Source organism: Sinohyriopsis cumingii, chromosome 18, assembly GCF_028554795.1.
Source record: "Sinohyriopsis cumingii isolate HCF-2022 chromosome 18, ASM2855479v2, whole genome shotgun sequence".
Lineage (NCBI taxonomy): Eukaryota > Metazoa > Mollusca > Bivalvia > Unionida > Unionidae > Sinohyriopsis > Sinohyriopsis cumingii.
Genome location: NC_142978.1, coordinates 7509826 through 7531621, shown reverse-complemented (window position 1 = coordinate 7531621; position 21796 = coordinate 7509826). Strand labels below are relative to the sequence as shown.

The window sequence follows — 21796 nt, the reverse complement described above, 5'->3', positions numbered from 1 at the left end:
ATGATTAAAAGATTCAAATACTGCAGTCAAATCATGACAAGAAACAAAAAAATCCAAAATACACGTAATTATACATTTTCACATTGAAAAATATCTCGTTTTGATTCAACAAATAAATAAATAACAGTAAATTAGTAATATCAATGATTCCAAGTCTTTATTGGTTCCAATTGGAGACACTAATAACTGTCTGTTCGTTATGCGACTTGACAGGGACAAACGTGCTTTTTTTAATGCCATCTTTGACTTTTAAATATATATCTGGGATAATCTTTTCAGCGAATTAGTGTAGATGGTACAATATATCGCGGATTAAACACCGATGCCATGTTTAACAATCCCCTTTTTGAAAGAACATTATTTGGACGTAAGGGATGAATGACGAAATTGGCAATGTCATAAGCGATAGATGTGGCTCTGTGTGTGTGTGTGTGTGTGTGTGTGTGTGTGTGTGTGTGATTTAGATTTTTAACGTAGCTTTAACAATTTTGTAGTCATATCACTACGATTGTCACGGAATTAAATTCTTTTATTTATTTAATACATGTACTCGGGTTTCGTTTTTCGTGTACAACGATGCCCGAGGGTGATTTATGTATATTGTGTCGTATTTCGAAATAGTGAGTTCGGGTCATCCCATGCCGCACGTGCAAAGTGCTCTCGATGGTACGAACCGAATGCATATAATGCACAGACTATGTTTGTGTATAAATACCTCACCGTACGTAAATTTCTTTACAATACGAAATAGTCTTGTCAGCGGGCAGTCTGCTTCAAGGACTTGCACATCTTCAGCTGTAGATCTGTCTAGTGTCTGTGACCGGAGTGTATGTGTCTGTGTCTGGAGTGACCGCAGTGTCTAATGTCCAGAGGGTCTACTATTCAGAGTGTTCCGAGTGTTCGGGGTCTGTAGCAGCTGTGAAGCGGGACTGTAGCAGCCGTGGAGCTGAAACAGTGTACTGGTGACGGAGTGTATCTCCGTAAATGTAATTTGGTAGCCGTGGGCTAATTTTGGGATTCGTAAAACCCAGTGTATCTTTCGGGACTGTAAAAGATAAGTTGTATATCTGTCCCTCTTTTTTATCACCATAATTTCGCTACCTGAGTGAATGCATTTTACTACATGAGTAAAATTCTACATCGTTTACTACCCGAGTAAACTATATCCATCGTTTTATTGTCAAATCGTTGTGAACCATTCACCCCTTGTCTTTATATTTGCTAAATTAATTTATTTGTATTTTTCACCATTGAATCTGTGCGTTCTTATGTTAATTAATTCCAATATTTGGATTATATATACACGCACATTTTCATAATTAGTTGGTCATTCAAGTCATCCATTATTAAACATTGTATTTATATCCTCGTCAAAAGTGTTCTGTTGTGGATCCGAAAATCACACCCGGTTATCTTGCTACAACGATGTCTGCAGTGTGGCAGTTTATAGCGATGTCTAGCACTGGGGCAGAGCTGTAACAGGTCCCACCCAGTCACATTATCCTGACACCAGGCCGACCAGTCCTAACACTAACCTCTTAAGCGAGGCAACTGTTAGTACCATTTTTGTAAGTCTTTGGTATGACTTGGCCGGGGATCGAACCCACGACCTACCGCATCGGAGGCGGACACTCTAACCACTAGGCCACTGGAACGGTGGCTCTTTGTGATTTAGATTTGTATTTAGTCTGTGCAACTAGTATACCCACAATCGTAAGTTGCCAGCATGAACCGTTCGGAATGTCTTTACGTTATTCCTCAGCTGTTGTGCTTGGGATTCTCTCACGTTGTTGCACATTAATGGGGGACCACAAATGGGTTGAGAGGTTTGTCGTTTCACTTGTGTGTTTGATGCCGGTTTTGCACACACTACAAACAGCGACAGTTTTGTCAAGCTTAATGGTGCCAAACATCCTTTTTTCGTTATTGCAGATATAACTATTTGCTCTTGGGTTCTTCATGAACTCATATTTTGAAGCACCGTGTTGGTAACGATACGAAGCCTAATAGAACATAGTGCTCTGCTAAAAGTTAGTTCCGAACGGTCTAGTGTATGTGAATAAAAACAACCCTGGTATACCGGTATTATTATACTCGTATCGAGTATAAAGGTATCAGTCATTTTTATTGCAATTTACCGGTATACCGTTACACTCTACTTCTTATATACTTTGTTTTTAAAATATATGTTGTATTATTTATTTGCAAACATTAGTGTTTCTATTATATTGATAACAGCTGTTTTTACATTAAGTAAACATTTCATTTTTTATCCGTAGTTTGCTTGTTTCTTTCTTTTGGTCTTACCTAGGTATATGAAAGGTTCGCCTCCCCACCAGTCTAGGATGTCCACTAGCACGTACATGGCAAACAGCATAATGTTAGCAAAGCAGGCGGTCACCAGGCTGAATGAAATGGACCTGAAAATGTGTTAGTATTGTTTGGTTATCTCACTTGATATCTTGCTTGTCAATTGCAATTGGAATAGACTTTAAACATGTTCCACAGAGTATGATAGTTTTTATACAGAGGCCTAATGGTGAAAAATGTGACAGGGGGAACGCTGACATCGATTTTGTAACACTTTTACTTTTCGTTGTAGGTTGTAACTTAGTGGAAGGAACTTGCTTGTCCGAAAGTGATACAGTATGTACAAAACAATACTGATATCGCTAAAATAAATATTGTATAATACTGATATCACCAAATAAACATTGTATAATATTTTTTTTTAGAGTGCGGGATAAAAGGATAATTAACTGAACTGTGTCATGTTCTCTCTTTCTGTGACGGGAAATAGACCTCTGAATGGATACCTTACTGGTTAATTCTATTCCACGTCGCTTTGATGGTCATTGGCCTCAATACATGTAACTGACCAGTTTCATAGTCATTGGTCTGACACCTGTACAAATCTTACTGACCATTGTGGTATTCATTGGCCTCATACATATACAAAATCTAACTGAACAAACAAAAACATGTCCTTCTTTATCTTTTAGTAGGATTCGGGGTGGCTGAGTGGTCTAAAGCTCTCGCCTTTACCGATTACTGCCATCTCACCTCTGTTCGCGTGGGTTCGAATCTCAGGCTTGGTCAGTATGGATGCGTGAGAAAGCTTGCCAGTAGCTTGTCGTGGGTGAGTGGTTCTTGGCGGGGTTTTCCGGGTTCTTCCTCCACAAGTTATACTGGCCGCCATGTGTAGCCTATCATGTGATGAAAAATGACTTTAAGCCCATAACAATTTTACAAACATGAAATCAAAAACAAACCATAGGCTCTTGTTTAACGGGATTAATCCTTCTTCTTTACTTCCTCCACAAAGTCCGATACCGATCGCACCCTGTAAAATCATGAACAGTATGTAGTATTAGTAGTATCAGTAATAGTAGTCGTCGTAGTAGTAATAGCATTAGTAATAACAGTAGTAATAGTAGTAGTAATAGCAGTAGTAATAGTAGCAGTAATAGTAGTCGTCGTAGTATTGTAGTAATAGCAGTAGTAACAGTAGTAGTAATAACAGTAGTGTATAAGCAATCAGTGACAATACATTTACAACTAAAGTACATGCAATTTCAACAGACGCAGTAGAACTGTCAATATTTTAGGGGAGGTGTTTAGTTGCAACTCATACAACACAGAAAATCGACATCGCTTCATTATCGTTAGGTTACATACCATTGCATATTATACTGCTATTATTGTCCATACATCATATATATATAATTTGAAAAACTTGCTACAAGAAGAGGAATTTTGATTTGAATGATATGTGTGTGTACGTGCGTGCCCGCTTACCGTAATAGCAGCCCATATTAAAAGTCTTATCAAACGCGACTTATGGTCTTGAAAAAGCACAAAGATTCTCCCGGTCTGAAAAAAAGTAAGTCATCAAAGTTTGAGTTTATTATACAGTATCTAATTACAACTAAATGCCATAGTGTAAAGAAATGTCGTTGCATTCATCCCAGGATATGGCAGAACTTGCAAGCAAAATCGCATCCATATATATATATATATATATATATATATATATATATATATGCCACTTTATACGTTAAACCTATATATATATAATAATTGGCAATATTTTCTCAACACGGAAAAAATATATAAAATTTAATCTTTAACATTTGCAATACAGCTTTTTTTATGATGTAATAAAAAATGTATACATTTTTATTTCTTCACTGTTCGCTATTGAGCATTCAAAAGTTATAGCCTTCCGTAAAGTGTTGGCGAGAGCCACATGGTTTTCGTCAAAATTTAAAATGCACGCAATGTATGGCGAAAACGCCGTCTATCTCCACTATCCTGCGTAGGACAAACCCCTGTATCGTAAAAAAAAAATGTCAACTGTCCTTTTGATCTGCCCAAACAATAATCTTAAAGAGATGTTAGTTTAGCTTACGATTCAGACTCCAAGTACCGTATACGGTTGTCTGCTTATGAGTTGTTTTCACAAACGTCACGATTGAGTACACAAATACCCACAATGCAATGCGCGCGCACCTTGCGCCGCCATTCTGAGTCCCTAACAAACCTTTGTCAACATCGGTCATCATGTATTTTCAAGATAATAATTTGATTTAACTGTCGATAAGGACATTTAATTCGTTGAAACAATACATAGATTAAACTTGAAATTAAGTGCCCTATAGAACGAAAATAAAAACAAGGCTTGAAGTTCCCTTGCTTTTATCGAAATACAGAATAGTGAATCTGAACCGTAATCATGTATATTGCTATCAAATAGTAATGCATTCTTATTTTACAAACAGACAATATTGACATTTTTAAAAAGTGTGTCGTATCATATCCCTAAGATTGTCATCTTGAAAGAGTATTTCCGGACAATGATTTTCGGGACACAATATCAGTTACGAATTAAAATTCCATAGCATGTGTTTTATGCCAGAACTTTCATGTACAAATACTTTTCGCGACAACAGGTGTTTGTGCCAAAGACAGTTGACATACTAGTTTAATTAGTATGGTCAAATATTGTATTTGTTGTGGAGAAGATGGACGTCGGATGATACTGAATGAAAGCGATAACCGTTCAAAAAGACGTTTCATCTTCAGTGTATTCAACGAAACACGTGCAAAACGGAACATGACTTTGTGTCGAATGTCAAAACGAAGTATTCCTGAAATATGAAATTATATATTAACAACTGGCTTTGTAACTTGAAAGAGAACCAAATGATTGATTTCAGCCCATGTTTGTACTTGTTTGTGTATCCATTTGTGTATGCGTTTGTTTATCGATCGATCGATCTATTTGTTTATGAAAGAATAACAAAGATGGTTGAAATTTAATGTTTGACTTGAAGAAAACAAGTAAAGTCAAACATTTGATCTCGTGCAGTTGACGTGCACAACAGAATGTGATGTATTATTATATTATATTATTATATTCTTACGCACAAAATGAGACGTGCCTTCGTAATTATGCGGGAAGAACAATGTTATTAGGTGCCGATGAGAGGGGCTAGGGGCTCAAAATGGCGGATAAGGAAGTACACACGTTTTGTGACGTCACGTGAAAACAACGGATAGCTTGCCGACGAAGTTTAGCTATACAATTACATTACAATTCTGGCGATTATGCACGGGCTTAATACCACCTGTTACCTGAAACGAGTTTTCTGAAGGTAGATGTTTAAAAAAAATAACACAAACACCCCCCCCCCAAAATAAACAAAGACATAAACAAAAAACGGGCATCCCCATCAACTGGTTACGTGTTATAGAAATGGCAGTACAGTAAAAAGAAAAAGTAAAAAATAAACAAAAGAAAATCCCCCAAAATATCATTGTTTGATACAAGGCAAATTAACAAACATGGAAGTTTCAAATACAGTTGAGTTGCTGTTTTCTTTGAAGCTAATCAGAAGTAGTTTAAGTCATGATCGAAAGAAGAACCTTGAAAAAAGGAGATGCCTGATAAAGACGTTCTATGAAGGTTGATCCATTTGTGTAGCTTTTCAGTTTCTCCGAAATAATGAAGGCTATAGATCTTACAAGTGATGAGATAAATGACATTCTCTTTTTTTGCACATTTTGTTTGGACCATGTATATTTAGTTTTTCTCTAGTCACTGTGATAGAAAATGTCCTGGTCTCTATCATGTGTTAACAGGTTTTGCACCTTTTATCGCCACAGGGGCCAGATTGACTAGGGTGGTCTTGATTAGTGATTGGCGTTAGCTTCGCCCCGACTACGATGTCCTTGAAGTTTTTTGGTTTCCGGTAGGTTACTTCAGGTTTGTAAGGGAGGATTAACTTTAGTGTGCCCGACAATTCCACGATGGGCCAAAGTTTCCCGATGATTTGACCTACTTTGGGGTTGTCTGGATGATAGGTCAGTGTAAATGGTATCCTATCAACCTTCATAGATCTAACTGGACGACAAAGAAGCTGTACAGAAGCCCGGTCGCAGAACACTTCTCCCCATGCCACACTTTCAGTGATATAACAATTATTGCAGTTGTTCGCAATCCCAGCTGGAGTTTCCAAACCAGGAAGGGGCCTCGAGTGGTCTAAAGCGCTCTCCGTTACGGATTACTGTCATCTCACCTCTGTCTGCGTGAGTTCGAGTCTAGGATTCGGCCAATGTGGGTCTGTGAGAAAGTTTGCCAGTAGCTTCTCGTGGGTCGGTGGTTCTTCCCAGGGTTTTCCCGGGTTCTTCCTCCACCATTAATACTGGCCGCCATGCATAGCCTATCGTGTGCTGAAATATGGCGTTAAACCCTACAACAACAACAACCAAACCAGGAAAGAAAATGAATCTAACCGGATACGCCACCTTAGAACATTGAAACCAAACGGTTTAAACCAAGAAGACTAGAAAAAGAAAGCCATGCAGAAATAAAATTATCTTTTGCAGCCGACACATTTTCTATTAAATAATTCTCTAAATTTGCTTAATAGTCTATGACTACTATAACAATGAAATATCTGGGATATAATTTGAGCTTACACAAATTTACATAAAAACAGAAGCCGTATTGGCTCAACAATTTCTGGGTCAATACAAATATTTTCCAGTATCAGGAAGAAGCTGAAATAAACTAGTTGAAACATAATAAAGTTAAAAGGTTTATTGCCTGTAAAAACAGCAAAGTAAAGCTTCGCAAACATAACCGTTTTTCTGTTTTATTTGTTTATCTTGTCTATGTTTTGTATTTGCCTTCGAAAAAGTCTCGTTAAAGAGTCGAAAACGCTCAGACTAATTAGATACTAGTTTCGTACTGTTCGTTGTAAGTTTACTGCATTTATCTTAATCAATCTCTGCCACACGTGATCCCTTGCTGGATCCAGTGCACTTTAAATGTCTGTTATTCGACATATGATTTATATATATATATATATATATATATATATATATATATATATATATATATATATATATATATATATATATATATATATATATATATATATATATATATATATAAAATCACAGATTAAGGCAGAAATAACTTGGTTTCGCCATATAATGATTTGATCATTTTCGTGGTACATGCGTATAACTTTGCCTAGGGTGGAACTGAACTAGCATGTATCTCGTAGTAGATCCTTTGCGATGAGAGACACTAAAAGCATGATCATTAAAAATGCAAAGCAAATCCACAACCTACTAGTGTTAATATTGCAAGCATTCTTCACGTTATAAGTAAGGAACAATAGCCAGATTGCAACATATATATGCTAGACCCTGAGGCTAATTATTCGCTTCAGAAATGTTGCGAGTGTCAGTCTTGCGAACAATGAGTGTCAAAGCGATGTGTACACAGCTGGCCGGCCGGCTTATGTTACGATAGTGTAAGCCGACATCAAAAGGACGGGTGGGAAACCAGCTGTATATAACATGGCCATAGGAACTTGTTACTGGCGCCTTATTTGGCTGCGTGCGATTCACAGGTAAGTGGCATGAATTGCCGATGTTGGGCTCAAAGGAACATCACGTGGGGGTCGTAAATCCACTCTTGACAGACTGCCGGGGAGGGGGCAATGTCTGCTAATTGTGTAGACCATGGGTGAATCGACATCCACTCGGAATTGAGCAAGGCGTGGCCACCACTGGAATCGCAAGTGTAAATCTAGTGTCTTGAAACTAAACGTCAGTAGTCGCTAAACCATCTTGCGGGAATTACATAAGGAAGTTATAAACTACTCCGAAGTCATTCGAAATTGGCGGGAAACATTGTTATTCTGAGAATTACAAAGGAGTTTCGGACAGGTCAGTGACTCATTTGCTCGATTGTCGCAATCTGTTACGGCATGGTAATTTACTTTAATTATGTGCAGTGTGTATACTTCATTACTAGAATCGTTAGTACATAGACTTATTATTTGTAGGGTTTGATTCATTTGTAGTGTTTGATCTACATGCATATTTTGAGATACGAGCAATGTTTATGTAAAGAATTAATATTGTAATTCGCTATTTGGTTAATTCGTAGTAACCTCGTGCATTTATTCATATGATATTCTATATTTGCAAATGTTGAATTGAATTATCACTTTGTATAATGGTTGCAGTGTACAACATTAGTTAATAGGGGTATTTGACTATTTGTGTATACTTTGTAGGAGTATAATGTGTAAGGATATATCAGCGCATAGATATGTGGATATCTGTGTACACTTTGTAGAAGTGTAATGTACAGAAATGCGTCTGATTATGTGATATTCTGTATAATAAGATTGAGAATCTATATATACCGGTGTGATGAAATCTATTGATATATGCATGATAAGCAGTTGATACCGTGTATACCATACCAGAAAGTATGTGTATTTCGATGTGCACGAATGCGTGACCAAATAAGGTAATGGCTTATCTGATGATAGATTGGTGTTTAGTGTGAGACTAGATAGCTAGAGGAATATACTAATGTCCTTGTGTGTGTTCGGACAGGAAGCTTTTAGGGACCGGAGGAGCTGTAGAAGAGAGAGAGGGGAAATAACCTGGTACAGTTGGTCCCGAGTCTCCGGGAGACAAGAACAGGAGAGAACGGAAGTGGAGGAAGTGGAAGGGTGAAGGACGTGGTTGTTGGACTGAAGGGGTACTGGGTACCAGTTAAGAAATACTACAGATGAGTAGAAACACAGGACAGGAGAAAAATCTATCACACTAAGTCAGATGATGAAATAGGCCGTCACTTGGTCGAGTGAAAGACGAGTGATAGGGTTTTGAATATTGAACTCCATTTGAGAAAGGACTATCTGTTATTGAATGGCATTAAATTTGTTGTTTATTTGAATTTCACCTTTTGTGTATTCAGTAATTTAACTGTCGGCATTGCTGAATGGGGGCTCGGAGCTTTGCATCTCTATCACTACTTCAATTTATAACAAAAACGAGCCAGGATGGGTCTTCTGTAATATTTAAAGATAATACTGGGAGCACCTCACCCCAACCTAAGGTAGTCTACGAGACCTTTACACATTCATTCAATTAGAGCTTTAGATAAACGCTCTGTATAGAAACTTACTGATAAATTCCATAACATTATTAGGATATGTTAATAATATTAATCACACACACACACACACACACATATATATATATATATATATAGTTTGTACATACACGGCCTAACCCCATATTATTGATAAATATATTTAATTCTAAGCAGATAATAACCTTCAGAGTCAATGATAAAATGATATTCATGTATGAGTCTTTAACATAAAGGAGACAATATGTGTTCAGTCGGAACAAGATGTGTAATAACTTGCAGAATCTATGATAAAGTGATATTTATGTACGAGTATACACCAGAAAGGAGACAATCTGTCTTCTATAGAAATAAGATGTGGCTCGTCCCATTGGCTTGTTTATGAAATAAATTATTGGATGATGATCCTAATTATGATACAGCATTTCGAAACGTTTGCATTGTAACCAAATCTAAATATTTTTATATCGGAACTCAACAGTCAGATTTCCATCAGGCTAGAATCTTAAGGATCCCGCCTCCGTAAATGCCAATTTCAGCTAAAGGTTGCTTGTCAAGTTATTTGTATTGCCAACAGAGTATTTCATCCAAGCCTATCCAAGTCCTAAATCAATTAGTAACTGTCATAACAAAAATGTCCAATTTTCCTTCACAGGATAGTCTTGCCAATCAGCACTTCGAACTGCGGTAGTTTTTTTTTTTTTGACAGTGGAGATATTCTCGTCATTTCACCATTAAAAGTTTTATTTTGGCTACATTTCCTTACTACATTTTATCACAACATCTAGGTGTACTCTCACGATAGCATTTGCAGGCATAAAGGCTCCATAATCCAATATTGGGACAACTGAAATATCAAATAATTTGCAAACCACTTTGGGAGACATACCACCAGAAGGTGTTTTTGTTAAATTTCATTACATGTACCACCAAAGGGTCAATAATGCCGAGAAAAAAACTAATTTAGTGACTATTTCAAGTTCCAAACCCTTAAAAAAGAATGAATCACTATCTAGCAGTCTTCAATTCTTTCGAAATGTCATACTTGTTATTATATATATATAATTGCAGCTAATTGCACTGCAGGCTCATTTTGCAGGAACTTTCAGTTAATAAGCATAGCAAATAAAAACGGGGATAAATACTCACCTTGGCGATTTCCAGTTACACACATAAATTCATTAGCTTATTATTGTATTTAGCTAAAGTTTTAAAATTTATCTATAAAACATATATTATTATCTACCCACCTCCATAATAACTATTTCAGGAGGTTCTACCATAATATATCTCATAAAAAATAATCAAAGGTTTTTATAAAACCAATAAAAGCAACACATTTTTAAAAAAATATTAATAATAAGAAATGCAGTACACTATTTGAACAAATGTCTGTTTCACAGAGAATTATTTTATTTGACTGAAAACATTATTAGATAATTCGTTTATTTTTTATTTTTATTGTATCTGGAAATATCTAGGTCCATGGAGTAACTGACAGCACATTGACCATCTGAGGGCTAGGATAACTAGCGGAGAAGGGTAGTTAAAAAATAAAAGAACGATAGTCTGCATATAGCTCAATCGACAACTCTTTTGCCACTATTATTTATAACACCATCGTGACCAACCTACACGTTTACAGTTCTAAGGAAGTCTTCTTACTAGGGTCAGGTATCGCACTGTGGGGCTCATTAACCTGTCCAGTATCACGTGATGAACGGCACAAACAATAAGCTAACCTATAATCATCGGGAATAAATACAGCGATATAAGTTATCGTCTGCCACAGAATCTGAAGCAGTGTGCGTGCTGACGTTGCAATCAGCACATAATAAATACGTACATGGATTATTTTTTGCAGTTTGGAGCTATGACATGATTTCCTATAATCACATTTTGACAACTTGAGCCCTTGGATATTGCATAGTACAGATATCAGTAATACCATGAACAGTTTGAAAATATTCATATTTCTATTTGAAACACAGCGAGTCATCAGAATCAATGATTTTTGTATTGGAGTTTCTAGAATAAAGAGTTCTTCACACAGAATCCATTTTAGATGTCCGTTTCTTAATCGCTGTATATAGAGAAAAATAATTGCAGCTTTCAAGAGAGATATTGTACAAAAATGGTTGTCCGATTTCGGTAAATAAGAGTCTTTTGTGTCAAAATAAACTAGTGATATTCTAAATTGTTTGTCTTTTGGTAACTAGGCCTTCAGCATGCTGAAGTACCAGACATACTTCACACTGTAGCCCTATCATGCATGCACGTTTGGTTATTTCTTTTTGCCACTGACGTCGGTTCTGAAAGCTCTGCGTTAGATTTTTACGTTTTGTTGTTGAATATCAACTCAGTGTGAAGTATATGCGTTCATCTAGTGACTGCTGTACTAGTTTGTATGTCAAATTTCCCTCCATTATTGGAGAAATTCCGAGCATCAACTGATGATCTTTGACTGGGATATTGCGTATCAAATGTTGATTTGATTGTTACTGCTGATGTTTTTGTTGTTTGCTGATTAGCGGTCTGTTTTTTTTATAGTTAACCACCCTCAGTCAGTCAGTCAGTACTCATGATACTAATTACGTGAAAAAATCGGAACCAATCTAGAAATATGTTGAGCTAAACAGAGTATATCCCGACGTGTTGGGACATTATTGTATGCATACATGCATGCATGTATGTATGTATGTAAACTTGAGTCTGTGTAAAGTTAAGAGTTTGGAAAAGATAAAAAATTGTTTACATCATTGTGCGGAGAATCGTTTAAGGAAATAGGCAGGGCTAAGCCTTAAAATTATCTTCCAAAGTTTTATGTTAATGCATAGCTAAACTGATCCACAATTCTTTTGGATACAACAATATTTATGTACTTAGTGCTTGAACCGTGTGTAAGTCTAGCCTAATTATACTTTTCGTTTTAATGTTATGGTACCGGATGTTAAAGAGAAAGTTGGCTATTTATGTTACAGTTGGCATTTAATCCACTTTGAGTAAGAAAACAAATCTGGGTTATTTTCCAGTACAGTCTCTAGATCTTAGCTGTCTAATTAGTCGGAATTCACACAAAATAACATATTTATGATCTTCGCGTTGTAAGAAAGTGTTAGCTCTATAAGCAAGAGCTTTCAACTTCTCAGACTTGACTGGTTTTCTGTCCTAAATTGTACTCATTAATTAGAGAGGAAGAATACAGCTAATTTGGTTTTTATTGAGATGAGAGAGAAAAATATCAGGAAATAATTGTGAACCCGACGCTTGCAAGGAATTTAGATCAATATAATTTATTTCAGTAGCGCAGACTAATCAATGAGATAACCAAGATATGGAGTATTAAATGACATATGATCAATCTCACCTTGGTTAAAACATTTCTTTGCATGTAAGCATGGATATCCTTGATTAGATATTTTCTAAATTGTCATGGAAGTTAAAAATATGCTCACAAAAATCTCAGTGTTCATTCTTAAAGTGCAATCATTTAAAAACACAGGGGTTACAAATGCCCTTACTTGTTTCTTGTTATTTAAGAAATTCAACACATATAATCATCACAGAAACTTGAATCGTGAATCTACTAATTGCTAAATGTTTACATTTCCAGCATTATGTGCTTTGACTCAATAAATTGCACAGTTTTCTATAATTTTGTTGTTTGCTAAAATTACCACTTTCAGGACACGACTATTTTAATGGACAAAAAAAAACTGGATATAATCTAATTAAACAATGACCGATTAAAGTACTGGTCAATTCGTGACCCATGACCCTAATGTCAGTGATCCTTATTAGCCTTCCCCACTACGAGCCTTCCTTACTATCAATTAGTTCCCACTTGGATTTATTGTGGACAGCTGAGTCCACATTTTTAGTCCTCTGTATGTTACCTTGAAAATCAAAGCAAGTGTTTTTGCTAAAGAGTTCATTTTTGCTTCTTTTCATTTTGTATCAATGATCTTACACTATGTGCGCTCGATTAGCACCCAAGCTAAAGAAAGCCAGAAACACATTTCCATCAACCAATTAAATCAATCGTCTCATTTAAGCAATGTGTACACTATATTGGGTAAGCGTGGGATGCGTTTGAACTGCATAATTTAAATACAGTTAAACCTCAGTAGCCCCGGACATAACGTGCGTGGAATCAGGCAAATAACTTGGACAGTTCCAAGGAGCGGAATAATCATCAAAATCAATCAGTCAACACTAACGTATTTATAACGTTGCCAGAAAGTTGTTGGTTGGGTATGTCAGAAATACGATTGTATCATGGCGTTTACAGTGTTCTTGAAGGTTGTATTTTGAGAAATTACAGCATTGTTTCTGTGTATACAAAACGTTATTTAGAAACTTATTTATGTTTTCATAACGATGTTGATGGACTGTTGTAATAGTCTTCGCGACAGATAAAACTTGTTAATCATTTACAAAACACACAACCATGCATGTGCGTGTGTGTTCTTGTGTGTGTGTATGCAATTATATTCATATTATTATGTGCAGCATTCTATTTTCATATTATTTTTTTTTAAAAACATTTTTTTTCAATCCGAGTTGGCAAAACATTCCGACAAGGTTTAAAAAACACGTGTATGCACATTGTAACGTAATTGTGCAACTTTGATCACTGTCGCCTTGTCATTGTTTTCGAAACATCGATAGTTTCTTCTGTCTAACAATATCTTCATGAAACAAATGTCTTCATCAATACTTCAAAAGCTAATGTTACTTTAAGTCTACATCTAACACCGAATGAGATTAACTACCCCTAGTAGCGGTAATTTAGTATTAGGATCTTAGAGAATGGAATATGTCGGCAGAAACGATGTTCTTCAAAGAGGGGGTCTACGGCGCCAGGTGAGTCCTTTATCTAAATCACACACGATTATTGAGTAGAAAGAAGATGGATGTTGGTTCGTTTGTTTTTCAAGATATTATAAGTTATATAAAGCGGAGATGATGGAAAATAGGTGCCTTTCCCAGCATCAAGAAAACCCTATGTCTTCATAACACTATATTAACATGTCAAAACAACGTTGATGCCACATTTCTAAAAGGAAAAATATCCAGCTGGCCACTCTACCAAACTGAACACAACGATGGTAACCTCCACTACCACATATTGAAAGTTTTGGTCTTCCAGCTATGCCAGTCTGTACAACGCATAAGTAATTTTCCCAGTATTCTGCATTCATCTTCCACTAGATATCTGGATGAAGCAGAAGAGCTTCTGAGAAAAGATGTCAGAGGGAACAGCCTGAAAGGAATTCTTCTTTTTCAAGAATTGCAAATTGAACCTTCAACCGAGTAACACCTTCATTTGCCTTGATTATCCGATGATCAAACATTATAAAATTCAAACCATAATTCTTGACCATACACTTCGCTTTTCGAAACTTCTGCTGTGTTGTGACATCTTGTATTTCTTGTATGTCAGTCGTGGTAAATCAGTGATTTTGATCTATTGCAAATGATAGTTGTACCAGGTACTTAGAAGAAGTGTAACAAGGTCTATTCAGTAGTTAAGAGAGGCCCATCTTCGAGAGTGTGAGGCCCCAAGGCCCTGGTTATATCGAAACTTGGAAATGAATAGAATGCCAAAATAAGCCTACACCAAGTACAATCCTTGTGTGTATGAGAGAAGAAAACAATTATTCCTATTCCTATTCTTGTTCTTATTTTAATATCAGTCTTTTAGCTGCGTTCGGTTATACCTTGAGAGGAATCATTATTTATTTATTGGAATTGTAAAGTGCTCATATGACTATCTGAACTTTAGCAACATTTTAGGATCATTGCGGATTCATTCAAAGACAATCTGGACAATGCCATCGTGATATATTCAAGATTGTTGGCATTTCAGCACATTTAAGACTGTTAGAACTTCAGCACAGTAAGGATATTGGTACATAAACACTTTCAAGAGATGGAATTAATTTTGAACATTCTATTGTCTGTGGACTATGATGGAACGTTCAGGATTATTTTGGATTTAGTTTACAATATTTTAAGGTCCTCTAAAAATTTCATTTTAGAACTTAGAGAATTAAATTATTTGTTACGTTTAATCAAAATTCAAGGTTTTACTTCTTTCTGTTACATAGTTTAAGATCATAGAGTCCTAACAGGGTATTAGACACATAAACTCGAATCATGATGATGAAACAGTAAGTGCAGAAATTTATTGCATACAACACTACTCAGCTATCATTGGGTTAACACTTTTTGACACGAAATTTGAATACTCGAACAGATGGATCTGGAAAGGCTCGACTCTGTACGGTTTGCTTTGCAGGCATTAAACAGATGAACTTCTGTTGGAAAACCAACCTTTAAAAATATGGGCATTCAAGGGACATAACTATTTTAAATGATGACGTGGAAAACTGTAATTTAATTTATTTAAGGTCTCGTTAATATAAAATACAAGTACAAAGCGCATGATAACTTTGGCTGAAACGCGATGTTCTTTATTACTGTAGCGAAATAGAAAAGAGGTTAGGAGGACGGCCAATCAAGGGCAGTAACTCTTCTTAATGATCACTTGTAATTAAAATTAATCAAGCAGCATTCCAAATTTGGTTGACATATCAAATAAGGATGAGTAAAACTATGCCATGGATAATAAAGACACGAGGATGAGCAAGCAGGGGCCCATAACTCCTTTAAATGATATTGTCCATTGCTGGAAATCAAAATAATTCAAGGTCTCCTCCATAAAAAGCTGCATGCCAAATTAGTTGAAATGAAGCAAAGCTTAATAAAGTTATGACCCGGAAACAAAGTCAGAAAGACGAGCAGTCAGGGAAGGTAACTCATGTAAATGAAGTCCTTGAACACTGGGAATTAAATTCACTCAAATTCTCATTAATCAAATTCCCCATGTCAAATCTTAGTCGGAAGGAAGAACAATCAGGGGGTCATAGCTCCTCTGAAAGAAATAAAACCCATAAATCCATAAAGGCACATGTATCCTGTGAGACAATGCGCATTAGAACGTGTTATGGTTCTACTTGAGCTTTGCCTTTACAAGCATCATAGAAGATATGAAGTTAATTATATAGGGCCATAACTTGGCTGGTGTTGACGAGACAAACCAAATAAATAACACATGCAAGGTTATGAAATAATGTACAAACCAAATAAATAACATATGCAAGGTTATGAAATAATGTACAAACCAAATAAATAACACATGCAAGGTTATGAAATAATGTACAAATAACACAATATACTTAATGATCCTGAACTATGCTGGTTGCACGGATATGATGTGGTAGAGATGTAATATTTATGGAAAAAGGGCAATAACTCCGTCGAAATCGGACATGAAAAAGCGAAACCTTTTAAAGGTACATCGACATGTAATAAACAATTCACCTACCAGATGACATCCAATTGTTTTATGTGCAACAGAGATTTGATGGTCATAGAAAGCATGAACGACGGACGAACAGACGGACAGAAAAGTTGATTACTGTAAGACTCACACATCTTGATGAAGGACCGTAACGAGATATTAATAAATTACAGTCCTCGCAGAGTTTGGAAATTTCAGATTTTGTTTTCAAATGAATTGTCACGATCTCTGTCTTGACTGAAAGATTGTATTGTCTCTGACGATTAAGTAACACCTTTATTTACTGAAGAAAAAAAAATACCCACCAGTAAAACAAACAAACAAAACAAATTATGCTAAACGTTCATTCATAAAGGAAGGTAAATGAAAAATCAAACCTGCAGTCCGAGAAAACACAAAAAAGCGGCTGACAGTGTTCCAAGGATTCCTTCAGGGTCATAGGGTACAGACGTCTGGTATATCAGCTATAGAACATAAATTACACTGGACAACAAATTTTTACAAAAGTCATGTTACTGAAATAAAATTAGTCAATTCTTATCAATTTTTATGTGCTGAACACGAATATGACAGTCAAATTGCAAAATTGGCTCTAGTTTTTTTGTAATCTGCAAGAAATTAATGTTTACATAACGAAATGCATTCCAATAGTAAAAGGTCAACTGTAATAGCCTACCTATAAAAAATCAAGTCACTGACTACATCTTAGATTTCTTCGCCTGTCTCTTGTACAGCTGTTCGGGAGCATCTCTGAGGAGTGTCCAGCAGTAGTCAGCCAGCATTGTAGTGGACCATTTTCCCTGGTATCTTTGTTCCATTGTTGCGATATCTTGATGAAAACGTTCGCCGTGTTCATCACTAACAATACCACAGTTGCTAGGAAAGAAATCCAAATGGGAATGAAGGAAGTGAATCTTTAGAGACATATTGCAGCCAAGTTTCTTATACTTCATCAACATGTCTTCTACTAGTTCCTTATAGTTTTCTGCCCTAACATTTCCGAGGAAGTTTGTAGAAACTAGGCGAAAAGCATTCCATGCTTGTTTCGCGTCACCTTCCAGCAAGTTGTTGAACCGGTCATCTTTGAAAAGCTCTCGAATCTGAGGACCCACAAAAACTCCCTCTTTAATCTTTGCTTCGCTGAGTCGAGGGAATTTTTCATGCAGGTATCGGAATGCTGGCAAAGTCCGGTCAATGGCTTTCACGAAGTTCTTCATCAAACCTAGTTTGATGTGAAGGGGTGGTAGCAAGATTTTCTGAGCCTCAACCAGAGCTGGGTGTTGGATATTCTTCTCTCCAATGGCTACATTCTGCCTGTGAGTCCATTCCTTCCTCATGTAGTGCATTTCCCTTGCTCGGCTATCCCACTCGCATAAGAAACACATGTATTTTGTATATCCTTGCTGCAGTCCCATTAAAAGGGCAACTACCTTCAAATCACCACAGAGGTGCCAGCTGTACTTGTTATACTCAATGGAATTCAGTAGCTGCCTTAAGTTATCGTATGTCTCTTTCATGTGGACAGCATACGCTACTGGAATAGATGGAAGAATGTTTCCATTGTGCAAAAGCACAGCCTTGAGACTCAGTTTCGAAGAGTCCACAAATAGTCTCCATTCTTGTGGGTCATGAGTGATTTTTAAAGCATTCATGAGGCCCTCAATATCGGAACAGAATATCAGATTACTTTCCTTTCTGAAGAAAGGCTCCAATTGCTGGTGGCGCTTTCGATATGCAGTAATTGTGACATCTTCTTCTAGAAGATTCCATTGTTGGAGTCTTGATCCTAGCAATTCTGCCTTGTTCTTTGATAAGTCCAAATCACGAATCAGGTCATTTAGTTCTTCCTGTGTTATTCTGTGTGGGGTTGATGATGCACCACAGTGAAAATCTGGATCACTGCATGCTGATGGACCAGGAGAAGAACAGGTCGACTCACCTTTGTCTTCGTCAGATGAATCAAGAGAATATTCTGCTGGAGGTTCTGGAATAGGAAGTCCCTCACCATGTGGAACTGGTCTCAATGCAGACGGAATGTTTGGGTAGACTATTCTCGACTTCTTTCGCTTCGTTATTCCGCCGGAAAGAGGAGGAACCAAGCAGAAGTAACAGTCATTTAGGTGGTTGCTTGGCTCTCTCCACACCATTGGGACTGCAAACGGCATTGATGACCTTTTGCAATTCAACCACTGTGAAAGCTGTGTTGTACATGTAGCACAGCATATATGCGGAGCCCAAGGCTTGTCTTGGTCACCAACCTTGTATCCGAAGTAAAGATGATATGCCTTCTTCACTTGAGAATTGATACTTTTCTTCTGGTTGGCAAATGTCACTTCCCCACAAATATAGCAAAAATTGTCCGCGGTATTAACACACTTTCGAGGCATTACTGTTCTTTATTGTACGTAAATGGATAAAATAATAAGTTTTATGTAACAGTAGCTTGAACTGTCTCGCACAACGTCTAAAATATTTTAAATGCTGAACCTATCTGATTGGGCTTTATATAGTACACTGCTTACGTCAGCTTCAGCAGCCGCCTGGCATTAGTATAATAGGCCTACACATGTATAGTACACTGCTGACGTCAACTTACTTCAGCAGCCGCATGGCATTAGTATTGCATTGCATCAGAAAATGATGCAATCAACTGTGGATGATGTGAGCATGATGGTATTATGCAATGTTACATCATTATTCCGGATGTTGCTGCAGTCCTACTGGAGAAATTTACACAGTGAAACATAGAAAATGAGGTATATGAATATCTTCAAAACGAGAGCCAATACAAATTTTTCACGGTTATATTCGTGTTCGGCACACCAAAATATTACAGATTAGGGCCTTTTCAAGTCAGTAATGATTTCACTGTTGACCAGTGTTACACGTATACAGAGAATTAGACTGACTTAATTGTTTTTTCAAATAAAAATTGTTTCTTTGTTAAAAAAAATCAGTGTTGAGTTTTAATTGAAAATACCTTTTCAAATTCATGATAAAAACTGTGTAAACTGTATTCAATATAAAAAATCGTTATCATAAATGCATATAATTACCATGCAACAGGATTTTTAAGAAAGCGTATTCACGAGAGAGAGAGAGAGAGAGAGAGAGAGAGAGAGAGAGAACCATTCGGAATATAAATTTATTGTTCAATCTTCTTCTAGCATATTACAGAGGAAAACAGATTAAACGCTCTGTTCCCTATTTAAACAATATTTTCCGTAACATTTAAGCATTTATTTACAAGCGGGGTCCCAATTATTTACTGTAGGAATGATATAAGTATATATGTTTAAAAAATCAAATTATGAAGACTCCATTAATTGCCGTAAACCTAAGTTTACTGAATGTTGTTTTCGGTCAAGCACGACTGTCATATCAGTGTCATACAGAAGACGCGTGAGTAGTTTATGGGGGCATCGGACCAATTATAAAGCTTGCTTACTTTGGGAGTAGGATACAGGTAATTATGATTGGGCAAAAGGTCTGGTATCGGACCAGTTATAAAGTTAGCTTACCATGGAAGTTGGATTCCGGCAAATATGATTGGGCCAAAGGATTGGTATTGGACCAATTATAAAGGTAGCTTACCTTGGGAGTTGGATTCTGGTAAATATGATTAGGCCCAAGGACTGTAACATCAATGTACTGAGCAGCTCCACCTGTACAGTTGTAGTATTTCCCACCTTCACTCAGTCCACCCGGCCCGATATAACCCCTGCAAAAGTGCATACTCATCATCTTTTGCATTTTATGTAAATCTTGGGTGAATGGTTCCATAATTTTTTTCATGTTAACTTTCTTTTTTGTGAGGCTACTTGGACTACGGTTATTACAGAAGGCTCTGTGAGATCCCGAAATTTAAGGTTCAAGTCCCACATTAGTAGATACTTTTTTACTTTTAAGCATTTACTTCAGTCGACCTATTTATTATAACATAGTAGACTGTATCCATCAGAAAGCTAATCTACAACGGAGAGGTGTAAAATCAATAGATAAGCTTTTTGTCCCTTATCCCCAATTATCGGATTGATTCCAAGATAATTTAACTCGTTCGATTTCGTATGGACCCTTGTACTTAGATATTGCATGTGCTGATTAAGTTATTATTATTATTATTATTATTATTATTATTATTATTATTATTATTTTCTTTTTGTTGTTCTAAGGTTTAACGCCATTTTTCAGCCCAAGATAGGCTATACATGGCGGCCAGTATAACTGGTGGAGGAAGAACCCTGGAAAACCCAGGGAAGAACCACCGACCCACGAAAAGCTACAGGCATGCTTTCCCACGTACTCACGCTAGCCGAGCCTGAGACTCGAACCCACGCAGAGGTGAGATGGCAGTGATCCGGAACGGTGACCTTTTTAGACCACTCGGCCACTCGGGGATTATTTTTATTATTTTTATTATTATTTTTATTGTTGTTGTTATTATTATTATTATTATTATTATTATTATTATTATTATTATTATTAGTAGTAGTAGTAGTAGTAGTAGTAGTAGTCGTAGTAGTAGTAGTAGTAGTTGTAGTTGTAGTAGTAGTAGCTGTTGTTGTTTTAGTAGTTGTTGTAGTTGTAGTAGTAGTAGTTGTTGTAGTTGTAGTAGTAGTAGTTGTTGTAGCAGTTGTTGTAATAGTTGTTGTAGTTGTAGTAGTAGTAGTTGTAGTTGTAGTAGTAGTAGTAGTTGTAGTTGTAGTTGTAGTAGTAGTAGTAGTTGTAGTTGTAGTAGCAGTAGTAGTTGTTGTAGTAGTTGTTGTAGTTGTAGTAGCTGTAGTAGTTGTTGTAGTTGTAGTAGTAGTAGTAGTTGTAATAGTTGTTGTAGTTGTAGTAGTTGTTGTTGTAGTAGTTGTTGTAGTTGTAGTAGTAGTATTCAAAAAGGTTTTGTGATTCTCAAATCAATAGTTCTTTAATGTATCATATAAGAATAACGATCTTACACGTTTTAT

General features: G+C 36.4%; 1 protein-coding gene across 3 annotated transcripts in view; it reads right to left on the bottom strand.

Moving 5' to 3' along the window:
- Window positions 1-21796, bottom strand: part of LOC149776033 (heparan-alpha-glucosaminide N-acetyltransferase-like) — a 56485-nt gene that overhangs the window by 4676 nt on the left and 30013 nt on the right. For all 3 annotated transcript variants that reach the window (XR_016416161.1, XM_089941874.1, XM_089941875.1), the window contains exons 12-16: window positions 20436-20562; window positions 17219-17305; window positions 3799-3873; window positions 3273-3343; window positions 2308-2420 (exon numbers count right to left, since the gene is read on the bottom strand). Coding sequence is in view for 2 of the 3 variants with exons in the window: in XM_089941874.1 (XP_089798000.1) it covers window positions 2308-2420; window positions 3273-3343; window positions 3799-3873; window positions 17219-17305; window positions 20436-20562 (473 nt within the window). In the remaining variant the exon portion in view is untranslated. The remainder of the gene's footprint in view (window positions 1-2307; window positions 2421-3272; window positions 3344-3798; window positions 3874-17218; window positions 17306-20435; window positions 20563-21796) is intronic.